This window comes from Artemia franciscana, chromosome 15, assembly GCF_032884065.1.
Source record: "Artemia franciscana chromosome 15, ASM3288406v1, whole genome shotgun sequence".
Taxonomy (NCBI): domain Eukaryota; kingdom Metazoa; phylum Arthropoda; class Branchiopoda; order Anostraca; family Artemiidae; genus Artemia; species Artemia franciscana.
In genome coordinates, this window is record NC_088877.1 from 12,960,160 (window position 1) to 12,982,414 (window position 22,255).

Consider the following 22,255-nt stretch of genomic DNA (forward strand, 5'->3'; position numbering starts at 1 on the left):
ATTGGGATGGAGGAAGAGCGTGCGTAGCTGTGTTAGCCTCAGGCGGCTTAGTTCTGATTTGAGTTGTTAGTAATACTAGTACTAGTAGTAGTAGTTAACTGTTCTATTGGCCGTGGGATCCGTTGTTTACTATTTTACTATTGTTTAGTGTTTATATTTTTTAATAGTTTTTTAGCTTTTTCATTTACTCTATTAAATACTATTGTTTATTATTTTAGTGTTTAGTATAGTTTAACCAGTATTGTCTTCCTCTTTATATTTATTCATTATTTCCAATTTCGTTATTCATTTCAGGCGTGGCTTATTGTTGTCTTTCGCTTCTTTCTTAAACGTTTTCGGCAAGTTGAAACTTTGCCTGAAGAGGATAGACAAGGTCTTGAAAATGCATCTCTATTAGAACAATCGACCTCATCTGTGGCCTCATCTGTACTATACGGATCTTGTGAATTTTAACGAAATCTTTCCATGGTAACTTATATTGGTTGGTCTTAGTTCATGGCCGTCCTAAACCAGACTGTTTTAGCAACATTCTATGTTTAGATTTAGGCGCACCATTAGGGTTGTGAAAAAGGGGTTGCAACTCCTTGCACTTGTCTCCCGGATTTATCTCTGTTTTTTAAATAAGTTTCTTATAAATTGATATTTTTGATTTCCTGATTCTTCCTCCCCTCCCGATAAAAGCTAAGTTTGTATCATAAATTGTTGTAAGCTCAACTGTATTACCCTTGTGAGGGTTTTTATAGGCTATATTAAGGGTTCAGGAGTAAATTTTAGTTTTAATTTCATCTGCAATTGAATTCTCAGTATCAATAGAATTGAATGAAATCCATATTTTAATGTTTTTGAAGTGCGAATGCTTCTTGGCAATATTTTCAGTGCATTTGATGAATTAAGTTCCAATTCATGAATTGATCGATGTCGTTAAGCAGCTGATGAAAGGCTTTAAAAGTATCTTATTTCCGTCCATATCTGATGGGAACTAAATCCCTATCGCTGTCATTACTCTCAGCGATAGGGTTTTAATTTCATCTGCAATTGAATTCTCAGTATCAATAGAATTGAATGAAATCCATATTTTAATGTTTTTGAAGTGCGAATGCTTCTTGGCAATATTTTCAGTGCATTTGATGAATTAAGTTCCAATTCATGAATTGATCGATGTCGTTTAGCAGCTGATGAAAGGCTTTAAAAGTATCTTATTTCCGTCCATATCTGATGGGAACTAAATCCCTATCGCTGTCATTACTCTCAGCTTTCAATTGAAATTTATAAATTTCATATTGTAATTTGGTCTTATAATTTATATTACTCAAATTTTTTCATATTTATGTGCCATTTGAACTCTGAACTCTCAAGAACTCTTCTTTTATTTTACGTGGAGCACAATATGTAGCTCACAGTCTTTTAAAGTATTTATGCAAGTTACCTGTTACTGCAATTACTCAAAATTCGTTTTCTATACTAAACATATTTTGATTTTGGCCAACCTAGATGGTGGATGTAGTTGGAAACAACTTTGAAATGTTTTTCGCTCTAAGATCAGTATGTTTCAAAAAGATATATTGAGATGCCTAAGACACATACCGAACATTACGAGTCTCTGTCCGAAAACACTTTATGAAAAAAATATATTATCCTCAAATTTTGTCATTTCGGATATTATTCCAAATTTAGAAAATTATTTGGTTATATTAAAATGTTCGAAAAAGCAATTATCTCTAGAATAAGCTTGAAAAGATTTGGAAACATTTTGTTGAACTTTCTGAAAATGAAACGGTTTTGAATCGCACACAATAATTTTTATAACAATAGTATAATTATTATTTTTATACTTATATTTCCCTCATAAGTACACAAAAATTAAGGAGTAATTAATACGCATAAAGAAAAAAGTATTAGCTTGAAATACTATCTCGAAATAACAAATGCGACACGCCACGACTCAAAACTAAATTTAAGAAGTGAACGTAGCCTTTACGTAGAAATGAACGTAAGTCTTTTAACTTCATTAAAAGTGGAATATTTCCGAGAGATATATTGAGATGAATAAAATATACAAGTAACATTATGAAATCTGCATTTTTATCGGGTTAAAATAGAAATATTACCCTAAATAACCAGAATTTTTGGAATTCTATAAATTACAAAAAATAGAATTCTTTCTATTTTTTATTGTAGAATTACATATATACCAGGATTCTTGGTAATTCTGTTACAATATTATTTTTATAAATTAGCCACAATTACAGCAACATTTTTTCTTAATTCTTGTCGGACTAGCTCTGTCTAATTGATTTTTAGATTGTCCTTCAGTTTAGCTGCAACGCCACAAAGCTTCTGTTATTTAGTACGAAGTTTTACTTTGTATACCTTAAACATTTCCAAGTCATAGTAGATAAAAAAAGAAGAAAATATTCCTCATGTTATGAGGGTTTTGGTTTAAGAAATCTTAATCTATAACGATAGTCTATGGATTCCATATTAATCGTTTATCACGTTGATTATTTTAATTGATTAAATTAAATAATTAGGATTTAATTAAGATTTTGTAGGAAATCAATCCTTCACTTCCTTGGTCTAAGACTTTGGTCTGTTTTTCAGTCACAAATGTTCTGCGCGGAAATGACACACTTAGTTAGAGATTAGCATCAAAATCTTGTTCCTAGTCCTTATTGTTTCATGTACCCATAAGTCAAAGGGTCAGACGGTACTAGAGGATTTCCCCAGGGAAGGTTGCGTTTTTATGGTGTACAAGTATAAAGAGAGTGTATTTCGTGTTTTAATTTGTCCGATATCACCGGGTACCAACAGAGGAGGGGGTCTTCCTCCTCCTGTGCAAGGGTATGTCTCTTCTTTATATTAAAGAACTAATTCAACCTCTTACTGCTATATTAAGATAATTTTTGGGAAATAATTTTAATATTTAGTAACTTAAATCTACCTCAGTTTCTTTATTGAATGAATGAATGTATTTTATCCCCCCCCCCTAAAAAATAGGAAAAAAAGTAAGGCATTGCGATGGAGTATAACAAAAAGAATTATGAAGATAAAAGAAAACGCACATAGAAAAACGGGAGCAAATCCGTACAAACTAAAAACATGAATAAACCAGACATTTCGAAAAAGTAAGCCACTCTAAATTATTTCTTATACAATTCAGTATTATTAGTTATAATACTGAATTCTATATATTTAAATCGAATCCAGTGCAAAACCTTCAAGGTTGTAGATTAGATAAAACCCGGTTTTCTCCCGCCTTCGGTGCCTGAATTATAAGGGGGGTGGGGGTTAACCGGAAGACAGTTAAGAGATTTAGACATTTCTATTGATATGTGAAAGACAAAATAAGCTGTGGTATCTGCTGTCGCTCAAAACATTTGATCATCCAATTCTGTTTTCGTAGTTGATACCTTTAGATACAGTTTATCAGTCCAGTATTCGTCTGGTATGGATGTTTTTGTGTAGTATTTTCGAATTAGTAAGATTTTTCAAGAAACCAACTTTTGACATTCAAGATATACATGATAACCTAGGTGGTGAAGCTTGAAGAAAATATATTCATGTAGTGCAAAGTATATTGTCAATATTTATTGTTGTTCCTGAATGAAACAGGAAGTTGAAAAAAAATTGATGCAAAAGGACAATCAGCAATGTGTTTTTAATCCCTGAATTAGAAAATAGAAACAAAGCAGATATTTTCGCAAGGATGTTCCGCAAATGTTACGCACGCTCCTCCTCCATCCCAAACCGTCTTCGATGTTAAAAAAGAAATATAAAAGGAAAACTAATGTTTTGAAGTACGCAAGAAATTAAAAAAAAAACACTTTAATAAAAGAAACAAAGTCAACTTAGTAAGGAGGAGGTAAGGAGGTGATGATAATTAGCGGTGATTCATTATAGGTGTGATTATAGTGATGATTCAGTTGATTCAAATAGGTGATTCATTTGCAGTTTTTCGCGTATTGAATATTGTTTTGGCAATGTGAAAAAAAGTAAATAATACGACACGGACTTTACAGTACCTACTCACGGTGCTTATCTCCATGGCATTGCTCTTAAGCCAATCCCATTCAAATATTTGCTTTGTTTCGTATATCCTATTCACTGGCTTGAAATCATCTTTGTTGTTTTTCATCATTTTCTTTCGTCGTTTTTCATTCACAGTGTATAGTGTTAAACCTATATTAGCACAGTATATGGTGTTAAAACTTGTTCAAGATACTAATCGTCGGGACATCGAAATTTTTCTTAATGCAGTACATAGATACGCCTTTTCGTTATGGGAAACCGAAAAAAATCGTAAAGAAGAGAGAGCGAGGATAATAACGAGTCAGTTAAAAATAAAATAAAACTATGCAAATATTTCTGTCGACACCTCTGCTAAACCGTCTTCGGTGCAGAATAAAATAATAAAAACTGCAGATAAAAAGTCCACAAGGTAAATATTAAAAAAAAAACAACCTTAAAATAAACACTAAACTTAAATGAAGGATATTCTTAAAGAAGGTTTACATTAGCTGAAAGTTTTAATTGTCATTCACTTTTTAAGTACCATCCGCTTTTGAATTTTTCGTTCAGTTACCCTTTCATCGTTACTTTGAAAGGGCCTTCTTTTAAGTTTAGTGACTGTTTTAACGTTTGTTGTGTCCCGTTGACTCTTACCCCTATTTGAATTATTTATACAAATGCAATTTTTATTATTATATACAATTTCACTATTTCTAACAAATTATTGTATATATTTTATTTTTTATTTTTCGAGCGGAGATCTTGACCAAGATATTCGCGAAGTTTTCTTCTATTTTTCTCTGGCTGTTATTATTCTAGTTTTTTCTTCTTTATGATGTTTTTCGTTCTGTAATGTTTAGCCAGTGTGGTCTCGGAAATTATTAATTTTGTTATAAACCCCAGGACCTAATGTCCAGAACAGTTATTTGATTTTCTTGAGACAGTTCTTTATGGCCTTATTACTTCGAAAAAGATGCAAGTTACTTCAGTTTTTCAGATGCCAATTTGATAAACTTTCTACTAGTTCTTATTTTTGCTAGAATGTGTTAAAAAAGGCAAAATGAATTAACCGATTTGATTTTTAAACAAAACGTTTTTGGAATGAAATTATACTTTTTGCATAATGCAGATTATCTTTACGCATTTGTTGAATACTTTGTTGATTTTTAGTATATTATTTATTCTACGACTAGTTAAAGTGTCGTATGTGATATGAATTGTGTACTTAGCATCATTATTGGTGATATAGCGACAGTAATTAAATTGTGTTCTTGATTACTTTTCTTTGTCTAGTTTAAGGTCTACAACATGAGCGAATATTTTTACTTTTTGAAAGGTAAATGGAAAATAAAAATTTGCTTATATCATAGAAGGTTTTAAAAATGGTGTCATATCTAACCTAGTGATGTAAAAGACCAAATCCCGTTGAGTCTTTGACTAGCCTTAATATGGAAAGGCATGAAATTGTGTAAAGAGCAAAAAACTGATAATTGCAAAAATATTTGTATATATTTTAACAAGGGATTACAACAATTCAAAAATCATAAAAAAGAAAACCAAAAGTTTAAAGCTTAGTAGAAATCGTTGCTAGAAATCGGATATGCGGTAATAATCAAATACCTTTGAATAGATTCAGTATAAAAATACGGTACTTGTGTCTTATAGCCACCACACCCAAGTTCTGTCGAGAAGGAAGTTTGGTTAATGCTAATGAAATAACCAGTTTTTCAGACCGTGGCATAATTTTAAAAAAGGAAAAATAATACAGGAAGAATCTTTATGCAACAGTGGTTGGAGTGTGAAGGGAAACCGAAAGACTTTTGTGGAGGTCCCCGACCGAGCAGCAGAAACTTTATTCCAACAAATTAAACTTCACATTGAGCCAGGATCAACAATCATTTCATATTGTCGGAGGGGCTACAAAACAACTGAGCTGGAACAAGCTGGCTGTCCCCTCCTCAACGTCTCGCTCTTTACGCTAAAGTTTTACTCTTTCTCTCAATTCTACTTTATTAAACAGCAAATAACTTTAACGTAAAGAGCGGGACGTTGAGGGAGGAACAGCCCCTTTCATACACGGAGTAATTTCTGTTCGTTTTAATTTTTAATGTCGCTCCTTACTTTCAGTAATAAATACTTTTTTTATTTAATTTCTGAACGCTTTTGAATTAATGAATGTTTTTTATTTTGGCTCTCGCAAATGAATAATTAAAATTGCTAAATGGCTTTTTTTGCCAAATGGCTTTCTCTTAGTTTTGATCAGACGATTTTGAGAAAAAGGGTGGGAGAGGAGGCCTAGTTGCTCTTCAATTTTTCGGTTACTTAAAAAGACAACTAGAATTTAATTTTTAACGAACGTTTTTATTAGTAAGAAATATACATAACTTACAAATTAACTTACGCAACGAACTTCTACATTCTTATATTTTTGTTGTGTATATGAGGGTGTTTGCCCCCTCGTTAATAACTCACTCTTTACACTAAAGCTTTAATTTTGTCCCAATTCTTTAAGATTGACCCCTGAATCACAAAGGCTGTAGAACAAATAGTTGAAATTACTAAAAATTCTATTTAGGAAGAGATGGATCCCCCATATGCGTAATAATCTCTGTTCGTTTTAAGTTTTAATGCTGGTCCTTACGTTCAGTTGACAAACTTTTTCATGTTTAGTTTTCATTGTTTTTTTTTAAGAATAATGCTAGAAAATCCTGCGCCCCCTTCATGGAATTTCTCTTCTCCCATGACAAATTCCTCCAAGGGAAGATCCTCCTAAGTAGCCCCCTCCCCTCAACCCCCCAACCAAAAAATTATCCTGAAAAGGTCTGTACACTTCCAAATAATCATTATTGTATATAAACGCTGGTCAAAGTTTGTAACTTGCAGCCCCTCCCCTGGGGACTGTGGGGGTGTAAGTCAGCCCCAAAGACATAGTTATTATGTTTTTCGACAATGCTGAACAAAATGGCTATCTCAAAATTTTGATCTGTTGACTTTGGGAAAAAATGAGCATGGGGGGGGGCTAGGTGCTTTCCAATTTTTTGGTCCCTTAAAAAGGGCACTAAAACTTTTAATTTCCGTTAGAATGAGCCCTCTCGCGACATTTTAGGACCACTTGGTCAATACGATCACCCCTGGGAAAAACAAAACAAACAACAAACAAATAAACACTCACCCGTGATCGGTCTTCTGGCAAATAATAGAAATCGGACTCGCTTTTTTAAAGCGCTGAATAGTAAGGAAGCATATATAAAAATGATTCTGTCTCCCATAGCGAAAAAGTGATATGTCAATAAACTCTGTTTAGGGAAAATTAGCTCTTAATGAAGAGCTGTCTAACCCAATTTATTTGGATGAGTATTCTTAGTTGTAAGGTACGGTTTTTGTACTCGGGTATGACGTCGATTGACTCCTTAAAAATAAAATAAAATTGCCAAGTCTTAAGTTAATCTCGACATTGTTTACCATTCACATAACATGGCGTATGCATTTTTTTTTTTGTTATATGGAAAGAAATACAGAAGTTTAATTATCCCTATGATTTTTTCCACTTTAGGCCTCCTTAGGAAATGTAAAAAAAGTAATTAATTAATGTAATTTTCCGAGAGCAGGATTCCGTGGGCAGGCTGCATAATTTTCTTGTGTCATACGTGATGTATTCGTATACATTAATTGGCAACTTGCATTTAAAAAGAGATTTTAAATCAACACTATTCAAGGTTTGTTTAATGTATGCACCAGACATTATGAAGACACAAATTTATTATTTCCTATTTTAAACACATTATAAAGGTATTTTTCGATGAAAATTCCCCCAAAATTGTTTTAATCAAAGCCAGAGGGTCCAAAATCAGGAGAACCCTGTTCCTCCACAATTGACACCCCATGTTTGTATTTTTTCATAAATATTTTATAATCACCTTTATAGGACAGCCAATCTGAGACTTCTAGCCAATTTGGTGGCTATAAAGCTCAGAATTACAAACAAATAAATTTCCGCACAACCCACAGCGAATCTCATTACGCAAAAGTAAGTCAGTAGTATATTTATGTAAAAAAATACATATATATATTCGAAAAATAAATTTATTGATTAGATGATTGAAAAATTATTTAAACATACATAATCAGCCTTTTCCTTGCGACAAGCGGGATTGAAGCTTTTTTTTACATTGTAAGATAGAGCAAATAGATATTTATATCATACACTTTTCGTCTATCCTCAGTTTCCCAGGCTTACAGACCAGGTGGCCTAAAGGTACCCAGATATCCGACCTTTTTAATACATTGTAAGATAGGGCAAATAGACATTTATCATACAGTTTTTGGTCTGTGGTCATTGTTGTGTGGTGCGGTGATCTCTAGTCATTGTTTGTTAGTCTCATTGAAGTTGAATATACCTTTCATGTATCACAATCACAGACAAAACTTGTGTAATACAGACATCCAACTAAAAAAAAAATGCATGGTACCGATCTGTTTGGTGCTTGTGCTCGTCTATCCTCAGGCTTATAGCCCGCGTGGACTAAAGGTACCCAAATATCTGACTTTTTTTTTACATTGTAAGATAGGGCAAATAGACATTTGTATCCTTCACTTTTGGTCTGCGGGCATTGTTGTTTGCTGCGGTGATCTCTAGTCATTGCTTGTTAGCCACATTGAAGTTGAAAATAGCTTCCATGTATCACAATCACAGACAAGTCGTATGTAATAGAGACGTCCAACTAAAGAAAATTACATGGTACCGATCTATTTGGTGCTTGTGCTCGTCTATCCTGAGTTCTCAGGCTTATAGCCCACGTGGCCTAAAGGTACCCAGATATCCGACCTTTTTTTACATTGCAAGATAGAGCAAATAGATATTTGTATCATACACTTTTTGTGTGTGGTTATTAGTGTATCGTGAGGTGATCTCTAGTCATTGTTTGTTAGTCCCATTGAAGTTGAAAATAGCTTTCTTGTATCACAATCACAAACAAAACGTATGTAATACAGACGTCCAACTAAACAAAATTGCATGGTACCGATCTATTTGGTGCTTGTGCTCGTCTATCCTCAGTTTCTCAGGCCTCTAGCACATACTTAACGTCATCCCGCTTACCCTAAAGTCACCCGGATACCCACCCCTTAATTTAAAATTGTAAAATAGGACACATAGAAATATGTGTCATATACTTTTATCTTTTTTATAAATAGACAATCTGGCTTGTCATTGGAAAAGGCCTAATGACAATAGGATATACCGCCACCTGCCTAGTGAGCTTTTATACAAGTATTCGGCCAACATATGAATTAATACTTCTTGCCTCTACCGATTAAACTGCGACACTAACCTTATCTAACTTATAACTGGGCTATAATTTATTATTAGACGAACTCGCTTAACTGAGCCGAGGCTCAGGTCCAAAACATTATCGCCCCCATACTCATAAAAGCAAACTAATTAGTGGTGGGTACCGATGTTCAGGTTCACATCCTTACCGTATATTTTGTCAGCTATGGGCATTACCTCATAATCCCGGCCTGACATTCTTTTCGTTTCAACGTTCATCTCCCATTTTTGACAAGATGGGGAATGCCAACCTTTTCAGGTGAGATGATTCCAAAAATTCCCAATACTTGTAATAGCTTCAGTAACCCTCTTATTTCAGATCTAATAAGTCGAAAAGACGTTTAGTCAGTGTGGTGTTCAACTGAGAATCATTTCCTTTCTTTCTTTGTATCCCGCCTTTCGGTGTCAGTTTTGCTCGCTCTCTCATTGCTCTGTCTTCTTATTCTTGCTTTCCAGTAGCTTTGAGAGATGGGATGCAATGTTCCCGTTCTTAGCATGTAAGTGATGAAACAAGTCTTTGCTCCTTCATCCGTGCAATTCTATTTCCATTCGATGCTAATCTGTTTGCTGCTTCATAGAATTCTAGCTGACTTTTTTGCCTGCTCTTAATATTCTTAATAGCCATAAGGCATACAAAATCCCTAAGAAGACGATAGCGAAATCCCTAATTATCAAATGTCACCTCCTCCTTCAAACTAGGGATATTGTGGTATATTTAAATTAAAGTTCTGATTTTCCGCGAGATTCTGAAGCACCTATACAAAAATTTTTTCTTATTTCGGAGAAGCAGCGCCATCTCTTATTCCACTTTATTGCTATCCGACCTGACACTAATATAGGGTTTACCGATAGGATTAGGTTTTTCTTGGGCATTGACAAACTCCCTGCATCTAAGCAGTAATGATTTACAGGTGTCCATATGGCTTCTGATACTCCCTTTTCATATCTCATGTCTTGAGTCCATTGATTCATATCCTCCAGCCATCTATTAGAATTATTATTTTTCCCCTAGAAAATTTTCTATTAGAGTGAGGCCCTACTCGTAGCTCCAAACTGTCATGGCAAGTTCCATGATACACTGAGATGATTAACAGAAAGACTGGCCTTTGAATTATTATTAAAGAAGTCTCATGGTTCGTAGTTTGAGTCGAATTGACACAGACCACAATACCATATGACAGTGTTGGTCAAATTACCATCTTGGGTAGAAGTATATTTTGAGAGCTCCAGAATGGCAATGAAAAACCGAGCATTGAATACTATTTGTATAAAAGCTACTCATTGGGTTGAACCTGAAACTGGACCGTATTAAGCGTATTTAATTAACTTTCTTTTTCAAATATTAATCTAATTTAACTGAGATTAACCGGAATTTTCTTCTCCACTTTTGTAACGGATATTTACAACTTAATTCATTATTAAGCTTATTTATGGAAATTCAAAAAGATATTAGATTAAATTTCTTCATCATCTAGCAAAGGGTAGGAGATGCAAATAATCTTCTAGAAAAAATTTCGACGTATTTTAGTAACCGATCTTGGTTGTGGAAAATATGAGTTAATCAATCTCACGTGCTGGCGTTAGAGAGCTGAGAAGTAAATTCCAAAATAAATTGTAAAGCACTACGGCTTAGTCTACAGTCAAATTAGCCTAAATCAAAGCAGTACTGGGTCAAGAAGTCACTTTCCCTTTTACAATAGGCTCAATCTACTTTTGAGTAGCCCTCGCCTCAAATTCTAACTCCCCTCTCTGCCCCAATGAAAAATCCTACATCTTCTACTAAATAAAATATTACTCTATAATAAAGAAATAGAACAATACACCAAAAGAAATTATAATATTTTCTTTTATTCAGTAATCAGGCAGAAACAGAATAACGTCAATTTTTTTCTTTCTTTTTTACCAATTACGCTTCGAATTTAGTACACGTCCAAGAAATCAGCACTTTTAAATTATAGACGAGAAGGATTCAATCAACATCGATATCGCTTATTGGTTGAACTGTAGATTCATAGTAGATTTTTAAAGCTTTCTCCTTGCGACTATATGAAGACGTTGTATAGGTGTTCGTTCGCTGTAGACGGGAATTTTCTTTAATATTCATTGCCTTTCTTTCGTCATCAGTTAAAACTTTTAGATTTTCGCGGGAATCCCTGTAAAAAATGACGGAAATTAAGAAGCTGATTATCAATAATATACGTGATATGCCGTTAAGCACCAGTGACATCAATGCACAAATATTTTTTAACCCCCTTGTTTGGGGCTATAGGTTTTAACTTATTTTTGCCAATTTTTCAACCGCCTTTCTTTTTTCTTGGAAATCTGGTGCCCGCTACTGCGAAAAAAAAACTGCATAACTATAAATAGTTATTTTTTCAGAAAATAATTAATTCTTGACTTTTTCAGATTATATAATTGCGTAAGCTTCTACTTGATTAATTCAAACAATCAGACGTCATTTGTAGGTTAATACATGCTAACACATATACATTAAGAAATTAATTCTTGATTTTTTTGAGATTATATAATTGCGTCAGTTTCTACTTAATTAATTCAAACAATCAGAAGTCATTTGTAGGTTAATACATGTGCGATAAACAAATAATTCTTGATCTTTTTTTTTAAATATCTAATTGCATAAGTTTCTTGATTAATTTCCAATAATCAGACGTCATTTGTAAGTTAATACAAAAATGTGCTAAAGAGGAGTATAAGAAAATAAAAACAAAAAGGACACGGACAAAAATTACGCACAATTCTTGACAACTTTAACCTTTAAACACTTATTCAGGATCCAGTTCCAGTTTAAAAATTTGTATAAGCATATATGGACAACCGAATTAGTCCTTTCACCCCTTTGACTCCGCAAAAGTATCTTCAGATAGAAATAAAAATATTCTCCAATCAGCTAACAACGGGTTCTCTCTATAAGTTTATATAATTCTAATGATGTGCTGTGAGAAGTGCTGGTACTTGAGCTGCCTGTCCCCAGCAGTTTGAGGCCTAGAGGCCGGCTGGTACCTATACGGCTCTTCTCACTTGCTCCCGCGCTCTTCTGCATATTCCACGGCTATTGCTGAATCAACCCCTTTTCTTTGCCTTTGTCACGCATGGTCAAACATTATAAAATTTCACAACTAGCGACGCTAGGCACTTGATAGAAGGCAAGTCAGTGGAAAATCGACAATTTTGTAGCAGCGGTCAGAAAACCTACGTGAAAATTCGTCCATTTTCTGATAAGTCCAAATGGGAATACTAACAATATACTTGTAGAACCTAAAGAATAGCGGTCGGACTGGCTTTGCATCAGATCCAGAGAAAAATTTCCAAAAAGGTGTCAAAACAACGCATGTGGTGCAAAAAATGCATTATATAGCCGACCAAGGGTTCTCTTATCAAATTGGCCTTTTACCCTGGCGAGAAGACCGTAACATTCTCATAAGTTTTCTTTCAAAGAATCAATTACAAGCTGCCTATTGGGTCTGATTGGTTCCAAATGGAAGGCCTAAATACCTAAGTGAACTGAAGATGAGATTGTGGCAAGACCAACTTGGATTGTATCATTCGAGACGATTTCCATTCCAAAGACAAGAAACTCTGTTTTGAAAGTAGCAACTGAAAGACCGATTTCTTTTAGTCCAGAGCAAACAACAACGACGGCGTTCTGGAGCGCCCCAAGATTATCAGCCAGAGGAAGAATGTCATCGGCATATGAAAAGTGACTTGTATCGATATATGGCTCGAAGTATGGTGGAGTCTGTCGAGCGACTACTCTAATAGAGTTATTAAATATTGCCAGACTAAGAATAGAACCTTGCTTAACACCAAGCCGCACACGAAGAGGATTACTAACAGTACCTTAAATCCGTATACGGATTGAGGACTTCTGATATCACTGCCATAAACAGGTACAAACAAATGGATTAACTCCACTTCTAAAGAGAGACAAAAGTGCTTGGGAGTAAAGAACGCAAGCAAAAGCTTTCGAAATATCAATGGCACAAACGAAGAGGTTACTTTTTGCCTTTCAATAATCGCTAGAAAAGTTGCATGGACGTTCGGCACGCAAAGTCCTTCTCGAAAACCAAATTGACTATCGCTATGATGACATTCCGTGATAATTTCATTATAGATAAACTTCTCAAGAAGTTTGCCAATCGTCGAGCGTACAATAATCGCTCCAGATGCGTCGCAGGGTTTCGGGCCTTTATTTTTCTTAAAATTGCGCGTTACTAGACCTTCACGTAGCGTATCAGGAATATGCTGCTGGGTAATACAAGTCTGTATTTTAGCATAGTTTTTAGCATGGTCTAACTTCGCAAAATGACCAAAAAGCAAAAATCAAAATTTGTGTCAATAGGAAGTGGATCGTCAGAAAATGATGTGGAATAATGAATCGGATTTTCCTCACATGAAGAAATCGATGTAAGTTTTGACACGTGACGCCACAACAGCTGGGGTTATTTTTAATGTCCCGCGAAAGGTTTCAGATTTGACACCGTTTCCATTGCCACACAGTATTTCTATATAGACGCTACAAACTTGGGTCGATTTTTATCACTCTCAAGTTCAATGTCTTCGCTCCAACCTTTTTTACGTGTCCTAACCAGGGGCGGATCAAAGATTTTCCTTAGGGGGGGGGGGGGCGCATAATAGGTTGCTTCAATAAACTTGCGAACAAAGAAATACCCGCAATTAAAAGGCAACCTCGACAATTATGTGTTGTAGGTAGGTAATGGAAATGGTCGTAAATTTAATCTAAAATCTGGTGAGGGTTCAAGTTTTAATAAATCTGTTGAAATTAAAATGATATAAAGATATTGACACAAAAGATAGTTAGTTATAAAAACCTCCCCGCGATAAAAAAAACAAAAAAAAACAGCTGTTCACCATGCACAAAATGATATTTAACATTTTCTGCATAATTTTTTGCCTTTGTACTTCTGACCACTAGTGCGAGCGAGTTAAGCTTTTTATTGTGAAAAAAATAATTGGTCTTGAACCATCTTTTGGGGTCATTCAATTTTTGTGACAATTCGTATAGGTCGAATCATTTAGCATGCCGTCTAACTTTGTGGCATCGCTTAGTAACTATGATAGTGATGAAGAGTGGGAAATGAGGATAAAAACACAACTATATTCGTAAAAGATATATTATATATTAAATACTAGTCCTTTTAGGGGGTAGCAAAAAAAAAAAAACAGAACGAAGAGATAGAAATGCATATAAGACATTTAAAACGAGGGTTTTAAGTGTAGGAACTAAAACATTAAGTAATCATTGTTTCTTTTCAAAAATAGTGTTTAATAACGATTGTCAACTTTAAAGAAATCTCAAAAATTTACTAATCAAAATTTTACTCTTCATAACAACGTAGTGTATCTTTCCACTTTTTAAAGTCCAATATAAATATATTGAATTGTAGAATTGTGGAATTGAATTGTATTGAACTGTAGAATTCAAAATTTTATAAGAAAAAATCTATTTCTCTATTTCCACTCCCGTCATATCTATTTATTACACGGTCGATGTCTACCTCAATATTTCGGTGAAGTTTATAATGGTTAGTCTTGTCATTCTACAGTTAGAAGTTTATAATGGTTAGTCTTGTCATTCTACTCGTTAGTATTTCCTCTTCCATTCATCCTAAAATATTCGAATAAAGACCAAAATCATCAGAAAAATAGGAACTCTATTAAAGATGCGTGTAGATATGTGCTTCAAACTAAGTATATGAGTCGAAATACAAATCGTTATGTGTTTGTTATCTTTGTATTTCTCAGGGATTCTCAGGGCTTTTCTCAGGGGTATTTCTTATATTGAGAAGGTGAGAAATTCTGAAGTAATATTGCAGTTCAATTCTTTGTGTGAATTTCCCCTTTTTGTCATTTTTTTTTATTTTTAAATGTTTGAAAAAAATCAATGCCATTCCACTGATTCAAACTGAGAATTCAGACACTGATCTATACCGGCTAGATAAAAAAATAAATAAACACATAATTATTTGCTTCTTTTGTAAACAATTTTTCTAAAATCTATTCTTCTTAAATAATTACTGCAACCTTGAAGGAGTATTTTGCCTTATATACTTGGTTTTAAGTATGTACTTACACGAACCTTTGTTAAAGTTTAAAGGGTATGGCCTTTATTTTAATGTTTTAAGATGAACAGAAGTGATTTGTCACATAATGTAGAGCTTTAATTAGATGAAAATAGGCAGTAAAGTGGCACCATTTGTTCACTAAAATCTAAAATTTAAGTTAATATTTTTTGCACTTCTCATACATTTACTTTCTATTATACAAATCCCCTAAAAAACAACAACATTGTAAAAACCACCCTGCTTCGCAAAAAAGGCAAACCCAAAAAACCAAAACAGACAGCCAAAAAAAATAATGATATCAATTTCTTTGCCTCAGTGCTATAGCAAGATTCGAAAATGAATTTTTGACAGTAAAAATAACTAAATATTTTGCTTTTCAGCCCTGTTGTGACAGCACAATCCTGAAATATTATTTCGAAAGTCTAAAGAAGTTAGTATTTTAAATTTCCCCTATTGGTTATTAAGAAATGAAGATTTTTGCCTCCCAGTTGGCTTTTATGATAAAATGGACACATTTCCTTGATAAACCCAAATTTAATTAAATGCTTTTTGGCAGTTAACACTTGTGTGGCAGACCGCAAAAAATAACTAAAACCTTGTTTCAAGCAAAAGGAAAGTTTGTTTTATTAAAAGCTTATTAAAGACAAAACTATTATAAACCAATTACAAAAAAAATAACTTTCATCCTAACGCAAACCAGAGCAAGCGGATCCAACCACAAATCCACCACTGCTTTAGGGGGAGCGCGCGCCCCCCACGCCCCATGGATCCCCCACTGGTCCTAACTCGAATTTTGACTAAAGGAAGAGAGACTGACCTTGATAGAATGAACAAACTCCGCCAAGTAAAAATCCAAATCGCAAGTGTTCCCGAATATGGACATACATAAAAAATGAAATGGAATCTGGATTTTCGACAACATAGAATCTAATGTTCTCTGATATAGAGATAGATCAAGACGATTCCAGCAAGGCTTAGAAAACCACTTAGGCTCTTGTACATGAAGAGGCAGAGAATAGGTAAGTCGAAACTGAAAACTTAAGTGATCGCTTGTTAGGATGTCGCTTGAAATGTCAACAATAGGCGTCCGGAACTGGTGGGCGTCCGCTAGAACGAAATCCAAATCGGAAGTGGAGTCCAAGTTGTGCACATCAGAAAACGGCTTCGATTTTGGTAGCAGAAAAACTCCGCTAGGAAGGGAGGAAAGTAATATTTGAGAAAGCGGTGGATTCCCATTTTTTAAATCCGCGTTGGGTCACCACAAATAAATATTGACTTAATAGCTGATCGAACCCTATGAAAGGATCTAGAAAGCGAAGCACAAGCTGTGGCAAATTTACGATAAGAGGACACATTTCAGTAGTTTGTTGGCATACACACACACACACACATCCAAACAAAAGACCAAAATCAACTGAAATATATACATTGAAAGATTCAACAGAGCAAGAAAACTGCTCATTCACTGCAATTGCCAGGTCAGGCCAGGAAAGACGACCAGATGTCAGTTTGGCAGGCCGAGAAAGAACTTCTGGTCACGCGAGAGCTCTAGCTGTGAGACATTATAAGCACTTAGAAGGTGTTCAGTGATGCACACAATTTAGTAACTACTAAAAAGTCTTTCGAGAATTCCAAGCTTGTCACAAGCATCGTTAATATTTTCATAAAATAACAAAACGACTGAACTAGAAATCATCACACCTTGAATATTAAACACGGGCAGATGAATTAAACCTTCCTGGGGCCCCTTGAACGGGAAGGTGCTTCTTAAGCTCCGGACACACCAAGCTATTGCTACGACGATTATCTCTGCAATTATTGCACTCAACAATCTGAGCTAAATATTCTTGGTCCTAGTTACTGTGATCACCTCCTCGTTTATTATATTTAACGGGGTTCTTACAGTCCCTTGCGAAATGTCCGAATCCTTGGCAATTTAGCCACTGCTTAGGCTTTTCAATTGGCAGAGTCACTCGGAATAGGCAATATTCAATTTCGATTGCCATATTACTCTTCTTTAGTTTTAAGTTCAGTTGCACTATTCTAGAACTTCCTTACCCTTTCGCACTTACAACGCTGCTACCAAGCCCTGGAATCTGGGAGACATCATCTTCAGGATCCATCTTGATAATATCGACATGTTCAGTTTTAATAACTTTGGCACGAGTTTTTAATGGGGGGGGGGTATGACTGCAACTGCTGGAGTCATGCGACTCTTCATCAATTAAATGAATGATCACTCCATTTTTGCGACTATGTGCTTTACTTTATCTGCGCAGCCAATTTTCTGCAAATTCACGCTGGTTCTTCGGGTTATGTAAGTTAATATTTACAGGAATGTTCCTTAGAAGGACAGCGACGGTGGGTGGCTGACGGGGTGACGCTGATGGCCAAACAGTTGAGACTGGAACCCGTGAGCAAGCTTCTTGCTTTTACACTAAGAAATTTAGCATACAGACACACTCGTTTAAGTGTTGAGGCCAAAATTGTAGGCGCATCATTTGGAAATGATGGCATATCCGACGGATCTACTATGACAAAAAGTGGTGAAAGCTCATCGCATTGCGCTAAGACACTAATTAATTCATATGGATCCGACAGGAAAGACATAACAGGGTGGGAACCTCTTCGCTTTTCAAAAATGTCCACTTGAAAAGTATTTTTGCATGTCTCGATCGCATGCTCAATTGCATTTAAAAAACTTTAAATGCAAATTAAATTGCATTTAAATTAATTTAAAAAAAATTAATTCAAAAAATTAATTTTCAAAAAACTTCGAAGCAATTTGAATGATTGAATCCTTATCTTTCGCTGTATGTCGCTGAAAAAAGTTCAACACCTGGAATACAAAAACAGCTGCTTAACCAGGCGCACAAAAATAGAGCCTATCATTGCTTGATTCCCATACAGCCAACGCTCGCTTCGCAATCGATAATACAATAATCCCTTAGTCCAAGTCACTATAATTCTTATTGCAACTTGAAATAAATCTTAACATAAAAAATCTACTGAATTAAAAATGTCTGTGCAATATCTTTAAAATGTAGGTCAATAAGTATATGTAAGGATTATGCGTCACTATTTTTGTTGTATCTTCCTCCCTGGTACAAGAACAGTGATATTGTAATAAATTTCGTGGCTCCAGATTTATTAAATAAACTTAAAGTGCTACACCAGAAACTATCCGACTCGATACATTTTACTATTAACCCTTTTCATGGTCTTCTAAAATGTTTTTTTACAGTAATTTAATGTGTTATCAGAAGTTTTTCTTTTCTTTCTTTTTTCTGTGTGTTTGTCTTCTACTCCACTGTTTCAAGTGGGTCACAAATGAATATTTATTATTATTATAATCACCATTGGGAAATTTTATGTTTGCATACATTTCTACTTGATTAATTCGGACAACCCGACGAAACTTGATTAATTCAAACAACCCGACGTCATTTGTACGTTAATACATGTTCATACATGTATGTTAAAAACTCTTGATCTTTTGAGATTATATGGTTGCGTAAGTTTCTACTTGATTAATCCGACGTCATTTGTACCTTAATACATGTTAATAGACGTACGTCAAAAAATTAATTCCAAATTTTTTGAGACTATATAGTTACGTAAGTTTTTACTTGATTAATTCAAATAATCCGACATCATTTGTGCGTTTATACATGTATACGTAAAAAAATAATTCGGTGTTTTTTTTTTGAGATTATATAGTTGCATAAGTTTCAACTTGATTAATTCAAACAAGCAGGCGTCATTTATACGTTAATACATGTTAAAAAGATTGAATTTCTTACTTTTCAACGTTTGTAAACAATGTGTTTAAAAAAAAACCTCTTGTTTTTTTTCTTTAAAGTTTTTGCTTTTAATTTCTCAAGTCAATCAGTTTTATTGAATATCCTGTCTAACTAATTAATATCGACATCAAAATAGATTAGTTGAAGGAATCTCAAACAAGAAGCGATTTCTCCCTTTTATTAGTTCATTTAACAATTTTTCTTATCAGTTGTTAAAAGGTGGAAAGGAGGAGGAGCGTGCGTAGCTCTACTGGCATCAGGCGGCTTGGTAGTGCAGTGAATTGTTACCAGTAGTAGTAGTTATTAAACTGAGGCAGGAAACTACTGGTGGCAATGTCATCTTAAAAAATAGAATAGACGAACGAGTGTTTGGAAAGCTGAAAAGTTGCAAAAACATAGACGGAGAAAAAGAAAGAGAGAGAAAAAAATAACATCACGGTAAACGTCTAGAATCGGGTCTCTTCAGAAGGAGACATGCTCGAAAAAAAAACGGAAAAATTTAAATAAATTTAAATACGAAAAATAACAACACGGTAAACGTCTAGAATTGGGTTTCTTCAGAAGGAGACATGCTTGAAAAAAAGGGGAAAAATTTAAATAAATTTAAATACCAAAATAACAACACGGTAAATGTTTAGAATCGGGTCTCTTCAGAAGGAGACATGCTCGAAAAAAATGGAAAAATTTAAATAAATTTAAATACGAAAAATAACAACACGGTAAACGTCTAGAATTGGGTTTCTTCAGAAGGAGACATGCTTGAAAAAAGGGGAAAAATTTAAATAAATTTAAATACCAAAATAACAACACGGTAAATGTCTAGAATTAGGTCTTTTCAGAAGGAGACATGCTCGAAAAAAAAGAGACAAACTTTTAGATTGCTAATTTTCTGCCTAAGTTCACGGATTGATTTGCGGTTTTGACAATTCATCCTCAGTCCCCTCTAATGCTCTCATATAACCCTAGGCTATATAAAGAAACTAACCAAAAAAGTGGAGTCTTTACTTTATAATGTGTAGCAAGGAGGATGAATCGTATTCCCTGTTTTTCCCATTTTTATCTGTTTTTGAATCAGTGTTCATCATTTACTACGCTACTGTTTCCTACATATCCTAATACTATATGAGACGATTAGAAGGGGGCTTGGGATGGATTGCCAAAATTTGGCAGACTGCCAAAAGGGGTTTTTAGATTGCCAAAAACTCGAACCAAACAATGAAAACAACCATAAAATTACCAGTCTAAAAATTTGTCTCTTTTCGTTTTAGTATGTCTCCTCCTGAAGAGGCTCAATTCTCGACTTTACCAGACAACACAAGTCAAATTTAAAAATAATTCCTAGTTTTGCTGCATAGCATAGCAATGTCGTCGGTGTTAATTGTCTTGCATCCTTAGAATACCAAGGACATCAAAACAAACCCTTTTACATCCCCTGGAAGGGCAATTTTCTAAGATTTTTTGTTTAGTTGTTTTAAATTATGACGTTTTTAGAGCAGTTAAAAATTTTGTCAGTGTTGTCACGTAGAACTGTAAAAATAAAGAAGCAAAATTAACTAGTTAAAATTGACAACAATTTCCGTCCATAAAATTCAAACATCAACAATCTTTTAGAGATCTATTCCTTGAAAGTGAATTTCCAGATTTTATAAATTTTTTAAGATATACATGGTTGCGCTTACATTTCTATTAGATTAATTTAAACAATCAGGTTTGATTTTCACTGCCCTTAGTACTCCGTATGATTATTTTCCGTTCATTTTTACTATGAATACAAGGATATAGAGAATACTTCCGAGTTAATATAGTGTAGCCTAAGCGAAAAGGACTTCCTTTTTTTTACAGAAGTATAAAATTAAGAGCCATAGCGCCATTTTTTTTTTGCATTTTTTTTTAAATGTAAAAAAAAAGAGTTTCTAAACTGTCAAGACACAAAATTTGAATTTTTGCAAATATTTCGGGCACGTTACCAGCCAATAGGCCTAACTTTCGACAAAAAACTAAACCGAAAGAAAAACTTACCTCCAAAACAAAATACCGCCATCTTCATTTATGGAATATGGTGAATCTTCAATTGACCTAACTTTCCTTTCCCAATCAAGATCCGAATCGATCTTTAACAATGACATATCACAAGGAAAATATCCTAAAGGTTTTGCAATTTGGACGGCGTCAACAGGCACGTTATAAAGCAAGGACAACTAAAAAACGAAAGAGAAGATCGTATACTCATCACTGTAGAAACAAAATTTAATGCTATAAACGTGACTAACACGTTATAAAAGTGGTAAAAAGTATTACGCTTAGAGAAAACACCTTCGATAGTTATATTTTCAGTAACCTTTTAAAATTCACTAAAAGGGGACACTGTAAAATCAATGTACTCTAGGCTAATTTTTTATAACGTTAGAGTGCTTATGGCTTTTGATTACTGAATTTTTTTTTGAAAATTGTTTTCACCCAAAATATTCCTAATGAACACTTGCCAAAAAATATCCTAATCTAGTAAAGTACAGCAAGAAAAGTTCTTAGATGAACTTTTATGAAGTGAAAAAGCTAAGGTTTTTGTTTTTACTTGGTCTTTACTTTTATTGAAGAATTTTGAGTGAGTTAGACTTTTATAGAATTGTCTATGTCTTTGTCTATTTTACTGTCTACCTTATATGGCTTTGTTTTAAATTGTGCCTTATAACTGGTCTTCAGCCCTCTATTAGTCATATATGCCGGGACGGGTCTTTTCGGAAAGTCGTGACGGTTAGGGACAACTATTCCGTTTAAGATGAACTTCTTCGTTTTAGTTCAAAATTGACGCAGTCCAGGAGCGAAAACGAGCAGGGCGACGAAAATCTTTTTGAGGATTATTTTAGGAAGTGAGGAATATTCCTCTAAAAATGGAAAAAAAGTTGGAACCAGCTTATTGCCACACAACGCAGTATCAGCTTCATTTTGTTCTCTTTTTCACAGGTGTCTTTAACAGCATAAAGTAATTTTTATGCACCTTGTAAACAGCTCAG

The 22,255-nt window shown here is 34.2% G+C and overlaps 2 protein-coding genes across 8 annotated transcripts in view; one reads left to right on the forward strand and one right to left on the reverse strand.

The window, feature by feature from the left end:
- Positions 1–5,286, forward strand: part of LOC136036068 (MFS-type transporter SLC18B1-like) — a 60,467-nt gene extending 55,181 nt beyond the window's left edge. For all 4 annotated transcript variants that reach the window (XM_065718026.1, XM_065718024.1, XM_065718027.1 and 1 more), the window contains exon 10: positions 295–5,286. In XM_065718026.1, coding sequence (XP_065574098.1) covers positions 295–453 — 159 coding nt within the window. In that variant the 3' untranslated portion in view covers positions 454–5,286. The remainder of the gene's footprint in view (positions 1–294) is intronic.
- A 5,880-nt stretch (positions 5,287–11,166) lies between these two features.
- Positions 11,167–22,255, reverse strand: part of LOC136036070 (ubiquitin carboxyl-terminal hydrolase 47-like) — a 136,168-nt gene continuing 125,079 nt past the window's right edge. For all 4 annotated transcript variants that reach the window (XM_065718030.1, XM_065718031.1, XM_065718029.1 and 1 more), the window contains 2 exons: positions 21,264–21,442; positions 11,167–11,490 (listed from right to left, as the gene is read on the reverse strand). In XM_065718030.1, coding sequence (XP_065574102.1) covers positions 11,307–11,490; positions 21,264–21,442 — 363 coding nt within the window. In that variant the 3' untranslated portion in view covers positions 11,167–11,306. The remainder of the gene's footprint in view (positions 11,491–21,263; positions 21,443–22,255) is intronic.